The 18,355-nt window shown below is 43.9% G+C and overlaps 1 protein-coding gene across 1 annotated transcript in view; it reads right to left on the bottom strand.

Annotated features, from left to right (window-relative positions):
• LOC137380927 (kinase non-catalytic C-lobe domain-containing protein 1) overlaps nucleotides 1-18,355 on the bottom strand; it is a 246,918-nt gene that overhangs the window by 35,782 nt on the left and 192,781 nt on the right. The window contains exons 21-24 of the mRNA XM_068053335.1: nucleotides 16,865-16,981; nucleotides 15,650-15,797; nucleotides 14,570-14,752; nucleotides 13,677-13,892 (exon numbers count right to left, since the gene is read on the bottom strand). Of these exons, the coding sequence (XP_067909436.1) occupies nucleotides 13,677-13,892; nucleotides 14,570-14,752; nucleotides 15,650-15,797; nucleotides 16,865-16,981 (664 nt within the window). The remainder of the gene's footprint in view (nucleotides 1-13,676; nucleotides 13,893-14,569; nucleotides 14,753-15,649; nucleotides 15,798-16,864; nucleotides 16,982-18,355) is intronic.

Here is an 18,355-nt window from a genome sequence, read left to right on the forward strand (position 1 = left end):
AATTGAAGCCAATGAAGAACTTCTTTTATGTCCCACGTGGACCACTAAATGGTGCAGCAGACAGTGAGGATGATACCAATCGACTGCAACAGGACACAGATAGGCTAGCAGAATGGGCTGACAAGTGGCAAAGGGAATTTAATGCAGAGAAGTGAGGTGATGCATTTTGGCAGAAGATATAGGGAGAGGCAACATAGACTAAATGGCACAGGTCTAAAGAGTGAAGAAGGACAGAGAGACCTGGGGGTTTGTGTGCATCGGTATGTGCAGGACATATTGAGAACGTAGCTATCAAAGCATATTGGATCTTGGGATTCATAAATAGAGCTATTGAGTACAAAAGCAGGGAAATTACGCTGAACATTTATACAGCTCTTGTTACGCCACAACTAGAGTATTGCATCCAGTTCTGGTCACTGCACTTTAGGCAGGATCAGAAGGTCCGTGATAGGGTGCAGAGCAGATTTACCAGAATGGTTCCAGGGTGAGGGGTTTTAGCTACAAGGTTAGGTTGGAGAAGGTGGCTTGTTATCCTTGGAGCAAAGGAGGTTGTGGGGAGATTTGATTGAGGTGTACAAGATTATGACAGGTTTAGTTAAGGTAGACAAAGAAATGCTGTTCCCATTAGCTGATGGTACAAGGACCAGGGGACACAGATTTATGGTTTTGGGCAAAAGACGCAAGGAGCATGTGAGGAAGAACTATTTTTTTATACTCGCTCTCTACCAGGGTGCTGGAAGCAGAGACGATGAAAGATTTCAGAAGGAAATTGGATGGACACTTGAGGGAAATAAACTGCAGGGCTATGGGGATACAGCTGGGGAATGGGACTGATTGGATTGTTCTACAGAGTGCTGACATAGACTCAATGGGCTGAATGGCCTTCTTCTGTGCTTTAATGACTCGATGATGAATGATTACAAGTAGGAATAATTAGACTAATTACTTGATGAGTGATTCCAACAGGCAAGTTTGATCAAAGATAAGTCAGTACAATCAGAAAATGAAAAATGCTTAGAAGATTTGCTCTCCGTTCAGGGTAATGAAGACCCACACTACAGAGCAAAAGCTACTGCTACTTCACAATGCTAAAGAATGCATCAGAGTTGGAAGAGGTTGCAACTAATGGGATACAAATAATCAAGGAGCGATTGCAACAGAAGGATTTCATGGGAGGTTAATGAGCACAATCAAAGAAGAGGCGGCTGGGCTCGATTGAGAGCACCATTGAGACTCATTTAACTGATTTATATTACAGAATTACTTCCACGAACAGAGATTCTGCAGAATGCCCCAGTTCATTTGTTGCAGGCCTTAACCCATTTACACGACAGGCTGGATTCAGCAATAAGAAATCTTTGGCCTCCTTGTCTCGAGAGGCAAGGGGTAAGCGCCTGGAGGTGGTCAGTGGTTTGTGGAGCAGCGCCTGGAGTGGCTATAAAGGTCAATACTAGAGTGACAGACTCTTCCACAGGTGCTGCAGAAAAAAATTGGTTGTCGGGGCTGTTACACAGTTGGCTCTCCCCATGCGCTTCTGTCTTTTTTCCTGCCAACTGCCAAGTCTCTTCAACTCGCCACACTTTAGCCCCACCTTTATGGCTGCCCGCCAGCTCTGGCGATCACTGGCAACTGACTCCCAGAACTTGTGATCAATGTCACACGACTTCATGTCGCGTTTGCAGACGTCTTTAAAGCGGAGACATGGACGGCCGGTGGGTCTGATAACAGTGGCGAGCTCGCTGTACAATGTGTCCTTGGGGATCCTGCCATCTTCCATGCGGCTCACATGGCCAAGCCATCTCAAGCGCCGCTGACTCAGTAGTGTGTATAAGCTGGGGATGTTGGCCGCCTTGAGGACTTCTGTGTTGGAGATGCGGTCCTGCCACCTGATGCCAAGTATTCTCCGGAGGCAGCGAAGATGGAATAAATTGAGACGTCGCTCTTGGCTGACATACGTTGTCCAGGCCTCGCTGCCGTAGAGCAAGGTACTGAGGACACAGGCTTGATACACTCGGACTTTTGTGTTCCATGTCAGTGCGCCATCTTCCCACGCTCACTTGGCCAGTCTGGACATAGCAGTGGAAGCCTTTCCCATGCACTTGTTGATTTCTGCATAGAGAGACAGGTTACTGGTGATAGTTGAGTCTAGGTAGGTGAACTCTTGAACCACTTCCAAAGCGTGGTCGCCGATATTGATGGATGGAGCATTTCTGAGGTCCTATCCCATGATGTACATTGTCTTGAGGCTGATGGTTAGGCCAAATTCGTTGCAGGCAGCCGCAAACCTGTCGATGAGACTCTGCAGACACTCTTCAGTGTGAGATGTTAATGCAGCATCGTCAGCAAAGAGGAGTTCCCTGATGAGGACTTTCTGTACTTTGGTCTTCGCTCTTAGGCGGGCAAGGTTGAACAACCTGCCACCTGATCTTGTGTGGAGGAAAATTCCTTCTTCTGAAGACTTGAACGCATGTGAGAGCAGCAGGGAGAAGAAAATCCCAAACAGTGTGGGTGCGAGAACACAGCCCTGTTTCACCCCACTCAGGATAGTAAAGGGGTCTGATGAGGCGCCGCTTTGCTGACTTGTGCCTTTCATATTGTCATGGAATGAGGTGATGATACTTAGTAGCTTTGGTGGACATCCGATCTTTGCTAGTAGTCTGAAGAGACCACGTCTGCTGACGAGGTCAAAGGCTTAGGTGAGATCAATGAAAGCAACGGAGAGGGGCATCTGTTGTTCACGGCATTTCTCCTGTAGCTGACGAAGGGAGAACAGCATGTCAATGGTCGATTTCTCTGCTCGAAAGCCACACTGTGCCTCAGGTTAGACACGCTCGGCCAGCTTCTGAAGCCTGTTTAAAACGACTCGAGCAAAGACTTTCCCCACTATGCTGAGCAGGGAGATTCAACGGTAGTTTTTGCAGTCACCACGGTCACCTTTGTTTTTATAGAGGGTGATGATATTGGCATCGCGCATGTCCTGTGGTACTGCTCCCTCTTCCCAGCATAGGCAAAGCAGTTCGAAAAGTGCTGAGAGTATAGCAGGTTTAACACTCTTGATTATTTCAGGGGTAATGCCGTCCTTCCCAGGGGCTTTTCCGCTGGCTATAGAATCAATGGCATCACTGAGTTCCGATTTTATTGGCTGTATGTCCAGCTCATCCATGACTGGAAGAGGCTGGGCTGCATTGAGGGCGGTCTCAGTGACAACATTCTCCCTGGAGTACAGTTCTAGGTAGTGCTCAACCCAGCGGTCCATTTGCTTGCGTTGGTCAATGATTGTGTCCCCTGATTTAAGATTTGAGGGGGGCGATCTTCTTGATGGTTGGCACAAAAGCTCTCTTAATGCCATCATACATTCCTCTGATGTTTCCGGTGTCGGAGGCCAGCTGAATATGACTGCATCGGTGTTGCCAGTAGTCATTTGCGCAGCGCCTGGCTGTTCTTTGTGCAGCGCTTCTGGCTGTTTTAAGTGCTACGGATGTTAACTTGCTGGGGGCTTTTTTGTAGTTCAGCAGTGCAATGCGCTTAGCGGCTATGACAGGTTCCAGCTCTTCAAAATGAGAGTGAAACCAGTCTGCATTCCGCTTCACAAGTTTGCCATTGGTGGTCATGGCTGACTCATAGATGGCGTCTCTGATATGGGCCCACTTGGTATCTGCATCCCCTGTGGGAGTATTTTGAAGGGCTTTTTCAAATGAATTTAGTAATTTTTGTAACAGCTGTGGATAAGAAATTCTGCTCATGTTGATGCGCGGGTGGCCCTTCTGCTTGGAGTGATGCAGCTTCTTTGGTTTGAGTCTAACCTTGCTGCACACCAGGGAGTGGTCGGTGTCGCAGTCCGCAATGTGGAAGCTGTGAAATATTTGTCAGATTTCCACAACCACAGTTACTCCACAGCTACAAATGTGACTTTAAAGCAGTACAGCTGCAAATAGTTGGTGCAAAAAGTTACATTTGCGGCTTTGCCGGTCTGGCTTTCCTTATTTCTCTCCCTTTTAATGTTGCCTACTTTGAAGATCTCTGTCTTTAGAGACAAAGAAACTTTGTGTTTGACCTACACGTTGGTTCCTTAATTCAAGAATAGCTAACTGGGCACTTTCTTTGTTGTTTTTCTTTAATGTAAGAATGAGAAATGACAATAGTGAAGAAAAAACTTTGATTTATACAGCGCACTTCACTCCCTCAAGGTGCCCTTTACAGTTAATTCATTACTTTTGAAGTTGTTCTGTGGGCAATCCAATATTTTCTTTGTGTTTCTCTTTTTTATATTTATACTGACCTTGTGCTGTTGGCTCCCAATGCACAGGTCTTGAACAGCCAATGGAAAAATCAAGTGAGACCTCCCAGATTTTATCAGACCAATGACCAGAAATACTCAGTTTTACTTACTGGTTTTTCTTGCCTGTCAATGGTCCAATTGATCACAGCAAATGCACTGCTCTGACAGCAGTGAGTTTCCCATATGAATGTCATGATCTAACATTATTATGTCAGCATATATACGCCCTTGTGGTATACCTTGAACATCATGTCATTTATTTGTTTCTGATGTCACCATGCAGTACCTTCAAGTGGTGACTCGCCATTTGGAGCTGGAACCTTGTGTGTTACTTCAGAAGGTAAAGGCCTGTAGCAGCTTAAAAATGTTGTCTATGTTGCTGGCAAGGTCTGCAAGAGAATCCAGAGTCTCAAGGTTTACTGAAGAAAGTGTATGAGTCTTTTTGTATGAGGTCAAGCAGAGGAAGTGGCTACCCTTGGCATGTAGCAACATAAGCTCATATGGAGAGCAACAAAATTGAGCAGTCATTGCTCCTCAGTCAAATGCAGATAAGAAATAAGAAATGACCTGCATTTATAAAAACTTCTTTTTTTTAATTTGTTTCATGGGATGTGGGCGTCACTGGCTAGGCCAGCATTTATTGCTCATCCCTTCATTGCCCATAAGAAGATGGTGGTGAGGTGCCTTCTTGAACCACTGCAGTCCATGTGGGGTAGGTACACCCACTGTGCTATTAGGACAGGAGTTCCAGGATTTTGACCCGGCGACAGTGAAGGAATGGCGATATAGTTCCAAGTCAGGATGGTGTGTGGCTTGGACGGGAACTTGCAGGTGGTGGTGTCCCCACGCATCTGCTGCCCTTGTTCTTCTAGGTGGTAGAGGTCGCAGGTTTGGAAGGTGCTGCCTGAGTAGCCTTGGTGCGTTGCTGCAGTGCATCTTGCAGATGGTACACACTGCTGCCACTGTGCATTGGTGGTGGATGGGGTGCCAATCAAGTGGGCTGCTTTGTCCTGGATGGTGTCGAGCTTCCTGAGTGTTTTTGGAGCTGCACCCATCCAGGCAAGTGGAGAGTATTCCATCACACTCCTGACTTGTGCCTTGTAGATGGTGGACAGGCTTTGGGGAGTCAGGAGGTGAGTTACTCACCGCAGGATTCCTAGCCTTTGACCTGCTCTTGTAGCCACAGTATTTATATGGCTGGTCCAGTTCAGTTTCATGACCCCAGGATGTTCTTAAGCTCCATCCTACACTTTTTGTATTCCACTAATGCTTCCGCTGATTTGCTCTCCTTGTATTTGCTAAAAGCTTCTCTTTTCCTTCTCATCGTACCCTGAATGAGTCTGGTCATTCATGGTTCTCTGGGCTTGTTGTTCCTACCTATTAACCTGGAGGGAACATGTTGGGCCTGTACCCTCCCCATTTCCTTTTTGAATGCCCCCCACTGCTCTTCTGCAGATTTCCCGACAAGTAACTCTTTCCAGTCTACCTTGGCCAGATCCTGCCTTATTTTACTAAAATTCGCTCTCCCCCAATCCAAAACCTTTTTTTGCAACTTGTCTATTTCTTTCTCCATAACAAGCTTAAATTGTACCATGTTGTGGTCGCTATCACCAAAATGCACCCCCACCAACACATCAACCACCTGTCCGGCTTCATTCCCCAGAATTAGGTCCAGCACTGCGCCCTCCCTTGTTGGATCCTCTACATATTGAGCTAAAAAGTTCTCCTGTATACATTTTAAGAACTCCACTCCATCTATGCCCTTAACACGATGACTATCCCAATTAATGTTGGGAAAGTTGAAATCACCTACTATAATTACCCTATTATTATTTTTACACACCTCTGCGAATTGCGCACATATTTGCTCCTCAATTTCCCGCTGACTATCTGGGGGTCTATAATAAACACCTAACAATGTGGCTGTCCCTTTTTTATTCCTAACCACTACACATAAAGCTTCATTTGATGCCCCCTCCAAGATATCATCTCTCCTTACTGCAGTAACTGACTCCTTAACTAATATTGCAATGCCCCCTCCTCTGTGTCGCCTGAAGTTTCTATATCCTGGGATATTGAGCTGCCAATCCTGCCCCTCCCTCAACCAAGTCTCCGTGATGGCTACTATATCACAATTCCACATGTCAATCTTTGCCCTTAACTCATCCGTTTTACCTGTAATACTCCTGGCATTAAACTAGAGGCCGTCCATCCTGGTCTTACTCCCTTGAAACTTACTTCCGCTGTATTCCCTCTGACTTGTTTGCTTTCCTGTGTTTAGCTGTGTCCCTATTCTGCTAGGAGTCTGCGTCCCCTCCCCCTGCCAAATTAGTTTAAACTCCTCCCAACAGCACTAGCAAACCCGCCAGCAAGAATGTTAGTCCCCCTCTGGTTCAGATGTAGACCGTCCCGCTTCTACAGGTCCCAGTGGTCCAGGAATCTAAAACCCTCCCTCCTGCACCAACTCTTAAGCCATGCATTCATCTGTGCTATTCTCCTATTTCTATACTTGCTAGCACATGGCACTGGGAGTGATCCAGAGATTACAACCCGAGAGGTCCTGCTTTTTAGTCTGCTGCCTAACTCCCTGAATTCTTGATGCAAGACCTCATCCCTCTTTCTACCTATGTCATTGGTACCAACATGGTAGTGTTTAGTTAGCGGCCTCCCCAGATGGCTAGGATGGGGGTGTCGCCCTGCTGTTAGCAAAACGCTGACGGCACTGTAAAATGGCCCTTAATTGGGCCTTTATTTATGGAAATTGGTTTCCCACTTCCTTGGAGCATGCAGGCTCTCCGGTTCCAGAACTGCTGTCAGTAAAATGCCCCTCCCAGGGACCAGTAAAATCCTGGCCATTAGCTCTCCTCACAGATGCTGCCAGACCTGCTGAGTATTTCCAGCACTTTCTGTTTTTATTTCACTAAAACAGATCATCTTAAATTTTAAAAAATGGCAGTGAAACCTGGACAACTTACACCTACCAAGAAAAAAGGCTCAATGATTTCAATTTCTGGTATCTATGATGCATCCTCGGCATCACATGAAAAGACAAAGTCACCAATGAAGCTGCCCTTTCTCGGGCAAACATGCCAAACGTGCTAGCGCTAATCAAGAAAAGACGACTTCGCTGGCTTAGGCATGTGCACAGGATGGAAGATGGCCGCATCCCCAAGGATATGCTTTATGGGGAGGTAGCCCATGCCACGAGACCATCGGGCTGCCCAAAGCTCCAATTCAAGGATGTTGTCAAAAGAGACATGAAAGCCCTCAACATCAATCACGACAAGTGGGAAACTCTAGCTGATGATCGATACAAATGTTGACACCAGCTGTGGGCAGGAATTTGCCACCATGACGACATGTGCTTTCAGAAGGTCCAAAGCAGACGCTAGCCCTGAAAAGAAGGTGCCAGCAGAGATCATCCTGCACCTCCGGCAAGGGACAACTAAATGTGTGGCACATGGCAGACTTTGCCTTGCCGGAATCAGCTTGTTCAGCCATCAAAAGAAGTGCAGCAGAGGATCTCATCTGACCTCACCAACGTTCTGCGGCTGCATTCCCATCATCTCTTGCAGATACAAGGATGCCAATCAAAACTGATCATCTGGCCATATATCTCATTACTGTTAATAGGATCTTTCTATGTAGGAGTTGGCTACTCAGTATCCTGCATTACAGCACAAGGTCATAACAAAGCAGCTTAAGCTATGATGAGATACTAAAAAAATTGTTGAATTACCCACAAAGCAACAGTGCCTAAAGGCCTGCTACCCGACTCAAACTGACGGGACTCGACGACACGTGTCGGGTTCGGGTCGGGTCGCACTTCCGGGCCCGGCATTCGGGCTCGGGTCGGGTCAGGCCAGATTGGAACAGCTCTAACACCACCTCAGGTAAGTGACTTTAATGTTAATTTACTTTTAGGAATTTAAAGATGGTTTTGCTACAGTTATTTTAAGTTTGTGCAGGTAAGGAACAAAGTGAAAAATGGAAGGTAGGTTAACTGATGCTTGGGTCGGGTTGGGTTGGGCGCTGGAAAAAATGGAAGGACTTGGGTCGGGCTCGGGGTCGGATGGGGTTCTGTCAGGCTCGAGTCGGGTCTCATTTGCAGACCCGAGCAGGCCTTTAACAGTGCCGACAATATCAATGTAATTGGATATGAGTTGCTTTGGGGCGTCCTGCAGTCAGTAAAGGTTTCATGTAAATGAAAATTATTTCTTTCACTTTACTTAGCAAACAATGAGGCGGATAATAACAGACTTCAGGAGGACATAGACAGACTGGTGACGTCAATGGAAATAACAATCAGAAGAAATGTAAAATGGGCTACCAAATAGCTATAATCTGTTTTACATTATCACACAAAGTCAAGATCTATCCCAATGTGTGTGAAAACTGTAAAAAGGGTTCCAGCACCAAAACTAAAAATAAAATTAATTTATCTGGCTAGAATCATGAAATAAAATATGTTCTGGATTTAAATATTTTTTCTAATTCTTAATTTTTTTACAACGACACTTATATTTATATAATGCCTTTATTATAATAAAATGTCCCAAGTTGCTCCACAGGAGTGATCTAAAACAAAAGGCTGTGTTTGCTGATAACACAACCACAAGATGGCGTACTACTGGCACATGCACAAATGCAGCCTCATTGAAAGAAACTTCACTACGTCGTCTCAGGCAGCTGCCAGTAATAAAAATGGCACTGCTCAATTTGACACAAAAAATGAGTTGAACCTAAATCCCCTCACCCCTCAATGGCCACGATCGCCGCCTCCACACCCCCGCCAACAGTATCCTGCTCCCTCTCCTGATCACCGCTTCTGTGCCTCGCTCCCTCCCACGATCGCCACTTCAATCGCCAGTTTCCCGCGCCCTACCGCATTGGCCTTCTAGCCGCTCCCTCCCGCTGCTCCCTCCTGCTTGTCGGTCATGACTCTTTGCCGCACCATCCCTTCGCTCGCTCCCCATCTCACTGCCCAGAGAAGCGGCGCGCGGGTCAGAGTGAGCGGAATGCTGGCAGTGAAACGGGAAGCGAGTGGCGAGAAGGAGTGGCGAACAGTTGGGAGTGGCGGGATGGAGCAGTGAAGAGTTGGGAGTGGCGAGCAGCCGAGAGCAGGCGAGAATGGTGGGACGGAGTGGGGACCAGAAGCGGTGATTGAGGTGGCGATTGCAGGAGGGAGCGCAGTACTGTTGGGGAGGGGGGGTGGGGAATGGAGACGGCGATTGTGGCCATTGAGGGGTGAAGCAACACTCGGACGTCATTACATCTGCCATCATTATGTGGTGCATGTGCGGACCCATACTGGCAAGCTGGCAAATGTTTGGATGGACTGATGACATTGGTGATCGCTCTGCGCATGCTCTGCGTTGTCAGGAGACACTCTTAAAACAAAATATGACACCGAGCTACATAAGGGGATATTAGGTCAGATAACCAAAGAGGTAGATTTTAGGGAGTGTCTTCAAGAAGGAAAGCGAGGTAGAGAGGTGTAGGGAGGGAATTCCAGAGCTTAGGGCCGAGGTAACATAAGGTAGAGCCACTAATGGTGCAGCGACTAAAATTGGGGATGCGCAAGAGGCCACAATTAGAGGAGCAAAGATATCCAGGAGTGTTGTGTGGCTGGAGGAGATTACAGAGGTAGGGAGGGCCAAGGCCATGGGTGATTTGTAAACAAGGATGAGGATTTTAAAATCAAAGCATTGCTTAACCCAGAACCAATATAGTTAGCGTGCACAGGAGCGATAGGTGAAGGGGACTTGGTGTGACTATGGACATGGGCAGCTGAGTTTTAAATGGCAACAAGATTATGGAGGAAATGTGGATGACCAGCCAGGAGTGCATTGGAATAGTCAAGTCTAGAGATAACAAAGACATGAATGAGGATACCAGTGTGGAAACAGGAAGAGAAGCCATTGCAAGTGATACTCTGGATACGATTAGATAAGAATGTAACCAGATGAGAGCAGTCCCACCCAGTTGGATGACAATGGAGAGGTGCTGGAGGAAGATGGTGTGGTCAAACATGTCAAAGGCTGCAGACAGGTCGAGAAGGACGAGGAGGGATAGTTTACCTTTGTCACAGTCACATAGGATGTCATTTGTGACTTTGATAAGAGCTGTTTCGGTACTGTGATAAGGGTGGAAACCTGATTGGAGGGATTCAAACATGGAGTTTCCAGAAAGATAGGAATGGATTTGGGAGGCGACAACATGTTCAAGGATTTTAGGAATAGAAATGTGCATTATCAATAGAAAAATCATTTTTCAGATGTTAACCAATTGAAAGCTGCAAATAAAGTCACTACTGAAAAGATTAAGCAGATTGCACAGGAGAGGACTTGAAATTGTGAACAAATTTGCGAATTAAAGAGGATCACTTACCATTTCTGATTTTGAAAGCTGGCAATCCAAAATTATGTGCTGGATTTTGCGGTCAGCGGCGAAGAGCACAAATTATGTCTCGCTGAGAGATCTAGTGATCTCCCTGGACAGAATTTCAGCTTTATCGTGATACATTGGTACTGCATATTGCAGGGTTCTTTATTGGACATTCCCAGTGATGTCATCAGGCTGTCTAAGCAGCCAATCACATGAAAGGATTTTCACAGACAATGCTCCACCCCCCCACGACCAAACAGGCAACAAAAAGCAGTAAAATAAAATCACTTTAAAAATATTTTTTATATAGAGCAAATTAAAGATTGGGACATACACGTGGGATGAAGGTAGGAGCTAAGATGTTCTGAAAAAAACTTTTAAAAAATATTAAAATTTAGCTTAAAATCTACTAATTAAGCATTTAATCGCACTTTACAATGATAAAATTACTTTTTCAGGGCCAGTTCCGTTGTTCATCAAGTTTTATTATTCACATCACCGTTAAAAACCCAGCTACATTTGATTGAACAAGGGTAACTTTTTAATCAGGTTTCAAATGGTGACCTGGGAGCGGGAAAGCTGAAATTCCCACTGATTTCAGTGATTGCCGGTTCTGGTGGGATTTCCGTGTGAATCTGCCCATGCCCGATATCCTGACATTGCGGTCAGTTTTAGAGGGGTAATGAACACTGACAGTTTTCCATCAACCCCCGTGCAAAATCCAGCCTATATACTCAATTTTAGCGCATCTTTAAATATCGCCATGCCTTTAAGGCAAGTGATTGCACAATATAAACATGGCAAGAAATCCCCAGATTTCAGGTGAACTGATTGTTACTGAGGTGGGATTTCCAAGCCAGAGCGATGCAGGAGCCCCTCAGGCATCGCGGACCTTTATCTTCAAAGGATCTATGTTTTTTTAAAACAGTTCCAAAACCGACAGTAAAACAGTTTAAAACAGATTTAGTTCCCTTTTAGGTGGAAAATGCCTCATAAGTGGTTGCAGCCGAGGAGCGGAGGGGGAGGGTGGGGGCGGTTTCCTGCTGCTCAAGGTAGTGATCGCAAGATGTGGGAGGTGGTAGTCGGGGGGAATGGATACAAATGGTTTGGAGGGTTGAGGGGGAGGTGATCGCAGGGGACTGGAGAGAGATTATGGCACAGATGGCAGATTGGTGGGGGGCGGGCAGTGATCATAGAGGTGGGGTTAATTATCATGGAATTTCTGTAACCTCCTCCAGATCTACAACCCTTTGAGTTATTCACGATCCTCTAAATCTGGCCTCTTGTGCATCCCGATTTGAATCACTCCACCATTGGCAACTGCACCTTCTGCCTTAATATCTCCTTATGTGCTTCAGTGTCAAATTTTGTTTGATAACACTCCTGTGAAGTGCCTTGGGATGTTAAAGGCATACATAAATGCAAGGTGCTGTTGTTGTTTGGGGAGGGGACAGAGGGGAAAAGAGTCGGTGATCATGGGGGCTGATCGCCTGAAATGGAAAACATGTTTGCTTTGATGGGCTGAGGGAAAGCACTTCTGCTCCTCCAGGTCCACAAACAGTCCTGGACAAGCACTGTTCCATGCAGCAGTCCTCACCTTCAGAGTTTCCCGAGGCCTGTAAAACCTAGCTCGCCAGTTTTAAAGCTGGGAGAGAGATCAAATCCAAGGCATGTAGCTTCATTAAAATATTGAAATGTGGGACCCGCCTCCTGGGAGTGGGTTGGTCGCCTGCTCCCATCTGCCTCCGTTAAAACTGGAAGTGGTAAGGTTCAAAGTGGGTTGGATTTGGGTTTGAGATGTTTTTCATTGTAAAATCTCATCCAAATCAAGCCCACCATTTTTGGTGGTTAAACTTCCTTCCATTCCATCTCTTATTATTGAGTAATATTTATAAATGATTATGCAGAGAAATTTGCATTAAGTAGCGACTACATGTAAAAAATTATTTTAGGAATGGCACTGGCCAAAGGAGGAAGTCCACTCTGGAAATGTATTTTACATTTCTAGCAAGAAGGTTTTGTCTGAGTTGTATCAGTCTTTGACTGATCTACCACTATTGGTTTGTTGTGAAAAGGTTTAGGGTGCTCATCAATGTAAAAGGGGCAGTGTAATTCCAGAGAATGGAACTGGGTTCTGGTTGGTGTGGAGGTAATGGAGATAAAGGATTTGATAATGTAGACCATGACAAGCTGTTTCATCTTTTCTAGAACAGTAGTACCAAGGGACCCGACCTGGGCTTGAATGGGGAGTAAATTCAAAGCTGAGCTGCATAAAAGTTATTCAGTGAGCGATTGGTAAATCTATGGAACAAACTCCATAGGAAGATGCTGGAAGCAGATAGCACAAATTTATTCAAATGCAAATGTGACAGATTTCTCTCAGGAAACAATATTTTGGGATATAGAGTTTGAGTAACTTAAGACATGACATTCCTGTAGCATGCTTGGGAGGAACAGGTGATTTTGGACCTATGGTTCCCAAAGCTCTGCAACATTGGGGTTTTCTTTGCCTCATATCTGGGTCTGTTGTAGACTAATTGATAGACATTGGTTGCCATGATGGGTCATCAAGTCCATTATTGCTGTATCATGTAACTACAAGGATAGTAGAAGGCAAACTCGATGAACTTTGGGCTTTTGTTGTCTAGCAATTCCTCTGTTCCTATAGAGGTAGCTCTCAAAAGCAGCTGTGGTAACAGTACTACAATTAGCCTCAACATCCCTAGGTTAGGGAGAGACACCCATTCAAATCATGATATTCTAAGTGAAAATAGAATCAGGCTCAGCTGTGTTGAATAGAGTGCAATACTCATTGTCAATGTTTGATTATGAATAATGGTCACTGGATGAAATACTAGTCAGCATTCAGGAAACTGAACTCAGTGTGCAGTCAACACCGTTGGAAGAGGAAAACAGGAGAGAAATTGGGCAGGGGAAATGCGTGAGACAGTAGAAAAATATTACTTTGTTATATTATAAAATGTATTTATGAGGTGAATTTCAACAGTACCTGTTGTAGCAATGTCAGTTGTTGGGCTATATGCTGTGGGCTGTAGTCAGTCAACATGAAAAGTCCTTTCTCATCAATTTTCTGGTAAGTCCCCGACAGTTCTGTTGCAAAGCTGTTATAGCAGGGCCTTGGTAGTGCAGTTGCTATATTGTAATATTTTTCCTTCTGATGAGGGCTTGAAGACTCAGTACCTTTACTAATCTTCCATTTAAAGCTCTATTTTAACAATAAGAGATTGACAATGTAACATGCAGCAGTATTGCATAACATCTATAAGATACACCAATGAAGCTCAATTTAAAGGGGTAGTATTTTATTTTCGAAGATTTGTTCACCTCATATTATTTTATTTTACACAATACACAAATGTGAATTGAAAGTAGAATATGAACACACAGTAGTGTGGAAATGAAAAGCGCTGATAAACTGGATACATCGAATCATCAACTTACCAGGCAACAGTATAAATTTAAGTATACGTTATTCATGTTCTCTACAGATCAATTGATATTTAAGTATTTGGTGAACAAATCTCTAAAACAATCATACTAGTATTATTAATTTAAATATATAGACATTACCAATATTTTATAGAAATTGTATATTTTCCTTCCAAGGTCAATGCTGGGAACTCTTACAGGTGCAGTGTAAATGAGGTGCACTGTGCCAATATGTTAACTTATAGGCACCTTAAATCTTAGAGCGACCCCTAGAACTCCCACAGACCCCCGGTCCACAACAGCCCCAGGCCCAGTTAACATAGTTGGAAAAGTACTGGAGCAGCCTAGTTATTCTTCTTTGCTGTGCCTTGGAACTGATTGTTTCCTGGGCACAACAAATAGGTTCAGCTACCACTAAATTTTTAATCTTTAGTTAAAAAAGAAGTGGCATACCTTTCTAGAAATATCTTCATCCAAAGCTTTTTTGGACATTGAGTGAACTGACTGGTTGTCCTCTTCATTCTTCATGTCTTCTAAACTAAAGCTGAAGTAATGCAGTTTATGGGCCATCTTCCCCTCAGAGAAGTTTTGAAGCAAATTTATTAAATATTGACCCCGACTGTCAGATGGAATAACCTTTTAAAAGAAAGATCACGTTAAGCAAATGTAATACTGTGGGCTATTACTCTACTCTTCAGAGTTTCATAATATATAACTATACCGATTTCTGTCTCTAATTAGATTCACATTCAATCTTTGTTCCAGTACAATCCATTAGTTAATATTATTGAGTATATGAATTTGTAACATGACTTGCACTACAGTTTCCTTGCTCATATTTTATCAATGATATTTTGCATTTCCATGGCATTGTCCAGATGAAAGATGTACAATAATAATTGTTAAGTTTATTATGAGCAAAAAGTTAATGGCCCCAAATCTGCATAAGCCATGATCCTGACAACTATGTTCGGACCGCACCCACCAGTGCCCTCCAGCAATGACCCCACCAGAGTTTGAGAGGGTGGGGAGCTGGGGGCACATAATCCAAATAGATCCAGTTGGTGGTTGTATCACAAGGAGTGCATTCCAGGCTCTCACCTTGCTCCACAGGCTGGCAACACTGGTGGAAATTCCCTGTTCTGGAGGGACGTCAGGTCTCCCCCAACTCCTGAAAACTAGTGAACTGAGGCCCCAAGTGGACCCTTGTGTCAGCTTAAAAAAAATTAACAAAAATCCCTCCACACCCAATCTTTGAGGATCCAGGACCAGATCCTGCCCTGAACTCCCCCCTTGGTGGGGTTCACTTGCGCCCTTCAGAAGTTTTGTACACCTCATCTCACTCAGTATACTGGCGTCAGGACTTACGGGGGTTCTACTCAAGGCATCGTGAATTCTGCCATGATTACTGAATGTTTCAATATTATCATTCACTAAACCCAGCCTCTCAGAAATTATCTTGCATTAGTGCGTATTTGTTAATGAATTCCTTTAAGCAGTGGCATAATTATATCCATATAGGATCAGAAATACCTTTGAGGAAATAAAAGTTTCTAGCTTGTGTAAAATCTCAGCGTCCTGTGCAAAATCTACATTGTAGCACTCTTCAATCCAGGCCTGTAGTAGATCTAAACTTCGGTTGTACACCTTGATGCAATCAGCTGACCTTTTATCGTTTTTACTACAATTGTAAAAATAATTTAGTTTACTTTTTTATATGTAAAAATGTTAGATTAAAATTAGTAATGGTGATGTCATTACATTACTACATTTACAACAGGCTATAAGGATAAGAGCTCATTAAAGGTGTCAGTCAACAATCATTTGATACATGTTTTATATGCTTGTCCCTGACTTAAATCACACTGGATGCCAAGAGAGCTGTGCTGTAGGCTGATAAATTTTGAATGTTTTGAAGGTGTGCCAAGTGTCAATTTTCTCACAATTTCTTTTAAAAAAGGATGTTTCAGTTTGCTGACTTCCAAAGTACTTTTAAAATTTGGCTTGATGCCACACTGGTGCTGCACTCCATGTGATCTCAAGTCCAAACACCCAATATAACAGCAGTCTGGTACTAAGCTGACAAGGTACCACACGGCTTCATTTGGGAACCAGACCTGGTCTTAGATCCAGACTTACAATGTCATTTTTGACATTGTTCTATTTCACAGCAAAACAGCAGTGAGAGCACAGACACAACCTTAGTTATGGACAAATTCCTCCTCTTTGATGACTTGTTCTTTTACTTACAGCCTCCTGTGACATTGTAGCTGTGCCTGATTTGTCCTCAAGACAACAATAGTGTAAAAAGTCAGACTGAGCTGTCTTAGAACAGTGACAGGTATCATTTTACAGCTTTAATTTTCTGAACCAACACAACTTAGTTAAAAATATGTATAATGTAAAAAAAAAACTTTCTCCAATCTCATCTCAATATAGTGCAAACTAGCATTGAAAACATGAACTTCTGAACATTCTTCTCCCTGCAGTTCCATCCAACAGGTATTAACTAGCACCTTAATTAGAATGCAATTATCATCCCTGTACCAAAAATTAAAAAAAGTAATAATCATTTTCTGAGATACTTTGATGACGTATTTAAATTTGGGGTCAGTGTTAACGATAACCGCAATCATAATCATTTAATCTGGTTAGGTTCGACACACCCAATATAGCATGAAGACATAAATGGTACCATTAAACAGAGTAGTCCTGAATTAGAATGCTACATTGTAATTTATACAATACCTGGCATCAATGACACTGGTGAATCTATCTTCCAGAAACTGGAGGAATTCACAGGGCAATGTGAAATAACGAAAGGTATAAAAAAACTGCTGAACATAGCCTTCTATTACTGCATTACTGTAAAAATAATAACATCTATTAATATACCATAACATTAAGCAAAAGATTTTAGCACATGGAAAAGTCACTGTTTCACAGTACAGATGAAAAGTGCCTTTCCCACACAAATGAATATTTGCTGTCTTCTCCTGGTTAGAAGTCAAAACAAATCTTTCTGACCTGCCTTATATGCTTAAATTACATTCTTACTGAGCTATTGAGCTTGTGGTTCTGCAGTTGGGACCAATTCTAAACAATTTCCACAATATAATTAGTTTATAAAGAAATGTGAATGGGATTAAAGCCAATAGAAATTTCTAATGGAAGAATGAGGATTGCACAACAAATAGTTGAGCTTTCTTATTTCAACTTCAGGTATTCTCCTGCAAATAGATAACTCATACCTGGGGAAGATTTCCTGTGATTTATGTGCTGCAAATCCGAAAACCTATTCCTTAACAAAGTTTTTACGATTTTGCTACACATAGCACACGAAGTAAATTTCTCTCATCAAAGCTATTTTCTTAAACATGAAGAGTAGCAAAAACGTTACTAGTGCACTTGATGGTCAACTGGCATTGCTGATGATATAGCTGATAACAGCACTCTGGATCCCAAATGTAGACCATTATTCAGAAACCTGTAAACAGCTGTACAAAGCTGTACCATGGAGGTATCAAGAATGGTATGGATTTACAATTCATCTCAAGATGGAGACTACACCAGATATCCTCTGTAAAATGGATAGTTCTTGTAACACCACATCCAATTGTTGTCAAAATATATAAGTAACTTTGGACTGAATATTCGGGAACGGAGGTAGACGGGGCCTGAAAATATTGACACCGGTCAGCGTGCTGGTTTCCCGATGCTGTTCCCGGAGTCGGGATCCCTGATTAAAGCCAATTAAGGTGGTTGAGGAGCTCATTAAGAGCTTGTTAACAGAGGTGTTGAGATTTTCACAGGAGCGCAAAGGCGGCAAGAATTGTCTGGGGCAGACCAGGTGAAGAACGGTCAGTCATGGACGCCCGAGAGAATTACCTCAGGCCCATAAAAGGGTGAATGGTGCAGAGGAAGACTCGGCCATTGACAAACAGGTACCCTTGGTGCAGTGCAGCTGGCGGGGAGGGTGGGCAATAAGTCAGTGCACAGGCAGTGCAGGGGGTCATCGCTCTCCTGGCATTGCAGGGGCATAAAAGCAGGAGGCAAGGACAACTGGGTGGCCAGCTGACCACAAGAAAGGCTGCAGCTGGCTATGGGGGCATGTCTTTCAGATTTTTAACCCAGCGGCGACGAGGAGCAACACTCTCTGCAAGAAGGGCATCAGGGGAGAAGAATGAGGGAAGGAAGGACACGGAGGCCATACCCTCAACATCGGATCTAGCGATGAAG

This window comes from Heterodontus francisci, chromosome 20 (assembly GCF_036365525.1).
Source record: "Heterodontus francisci isolate sHetFra1 chromosome 20, sHetFra1.hap1, whole genome shotgun sequence".
Taxonomy (NCBI): domain Eukaryota; kingdom Metazoa; phylum Chordata; class Chondrichthyes; order Heterodontiformes; family Heterodontidae; genus Heterodontus; species Heterodontus francisci.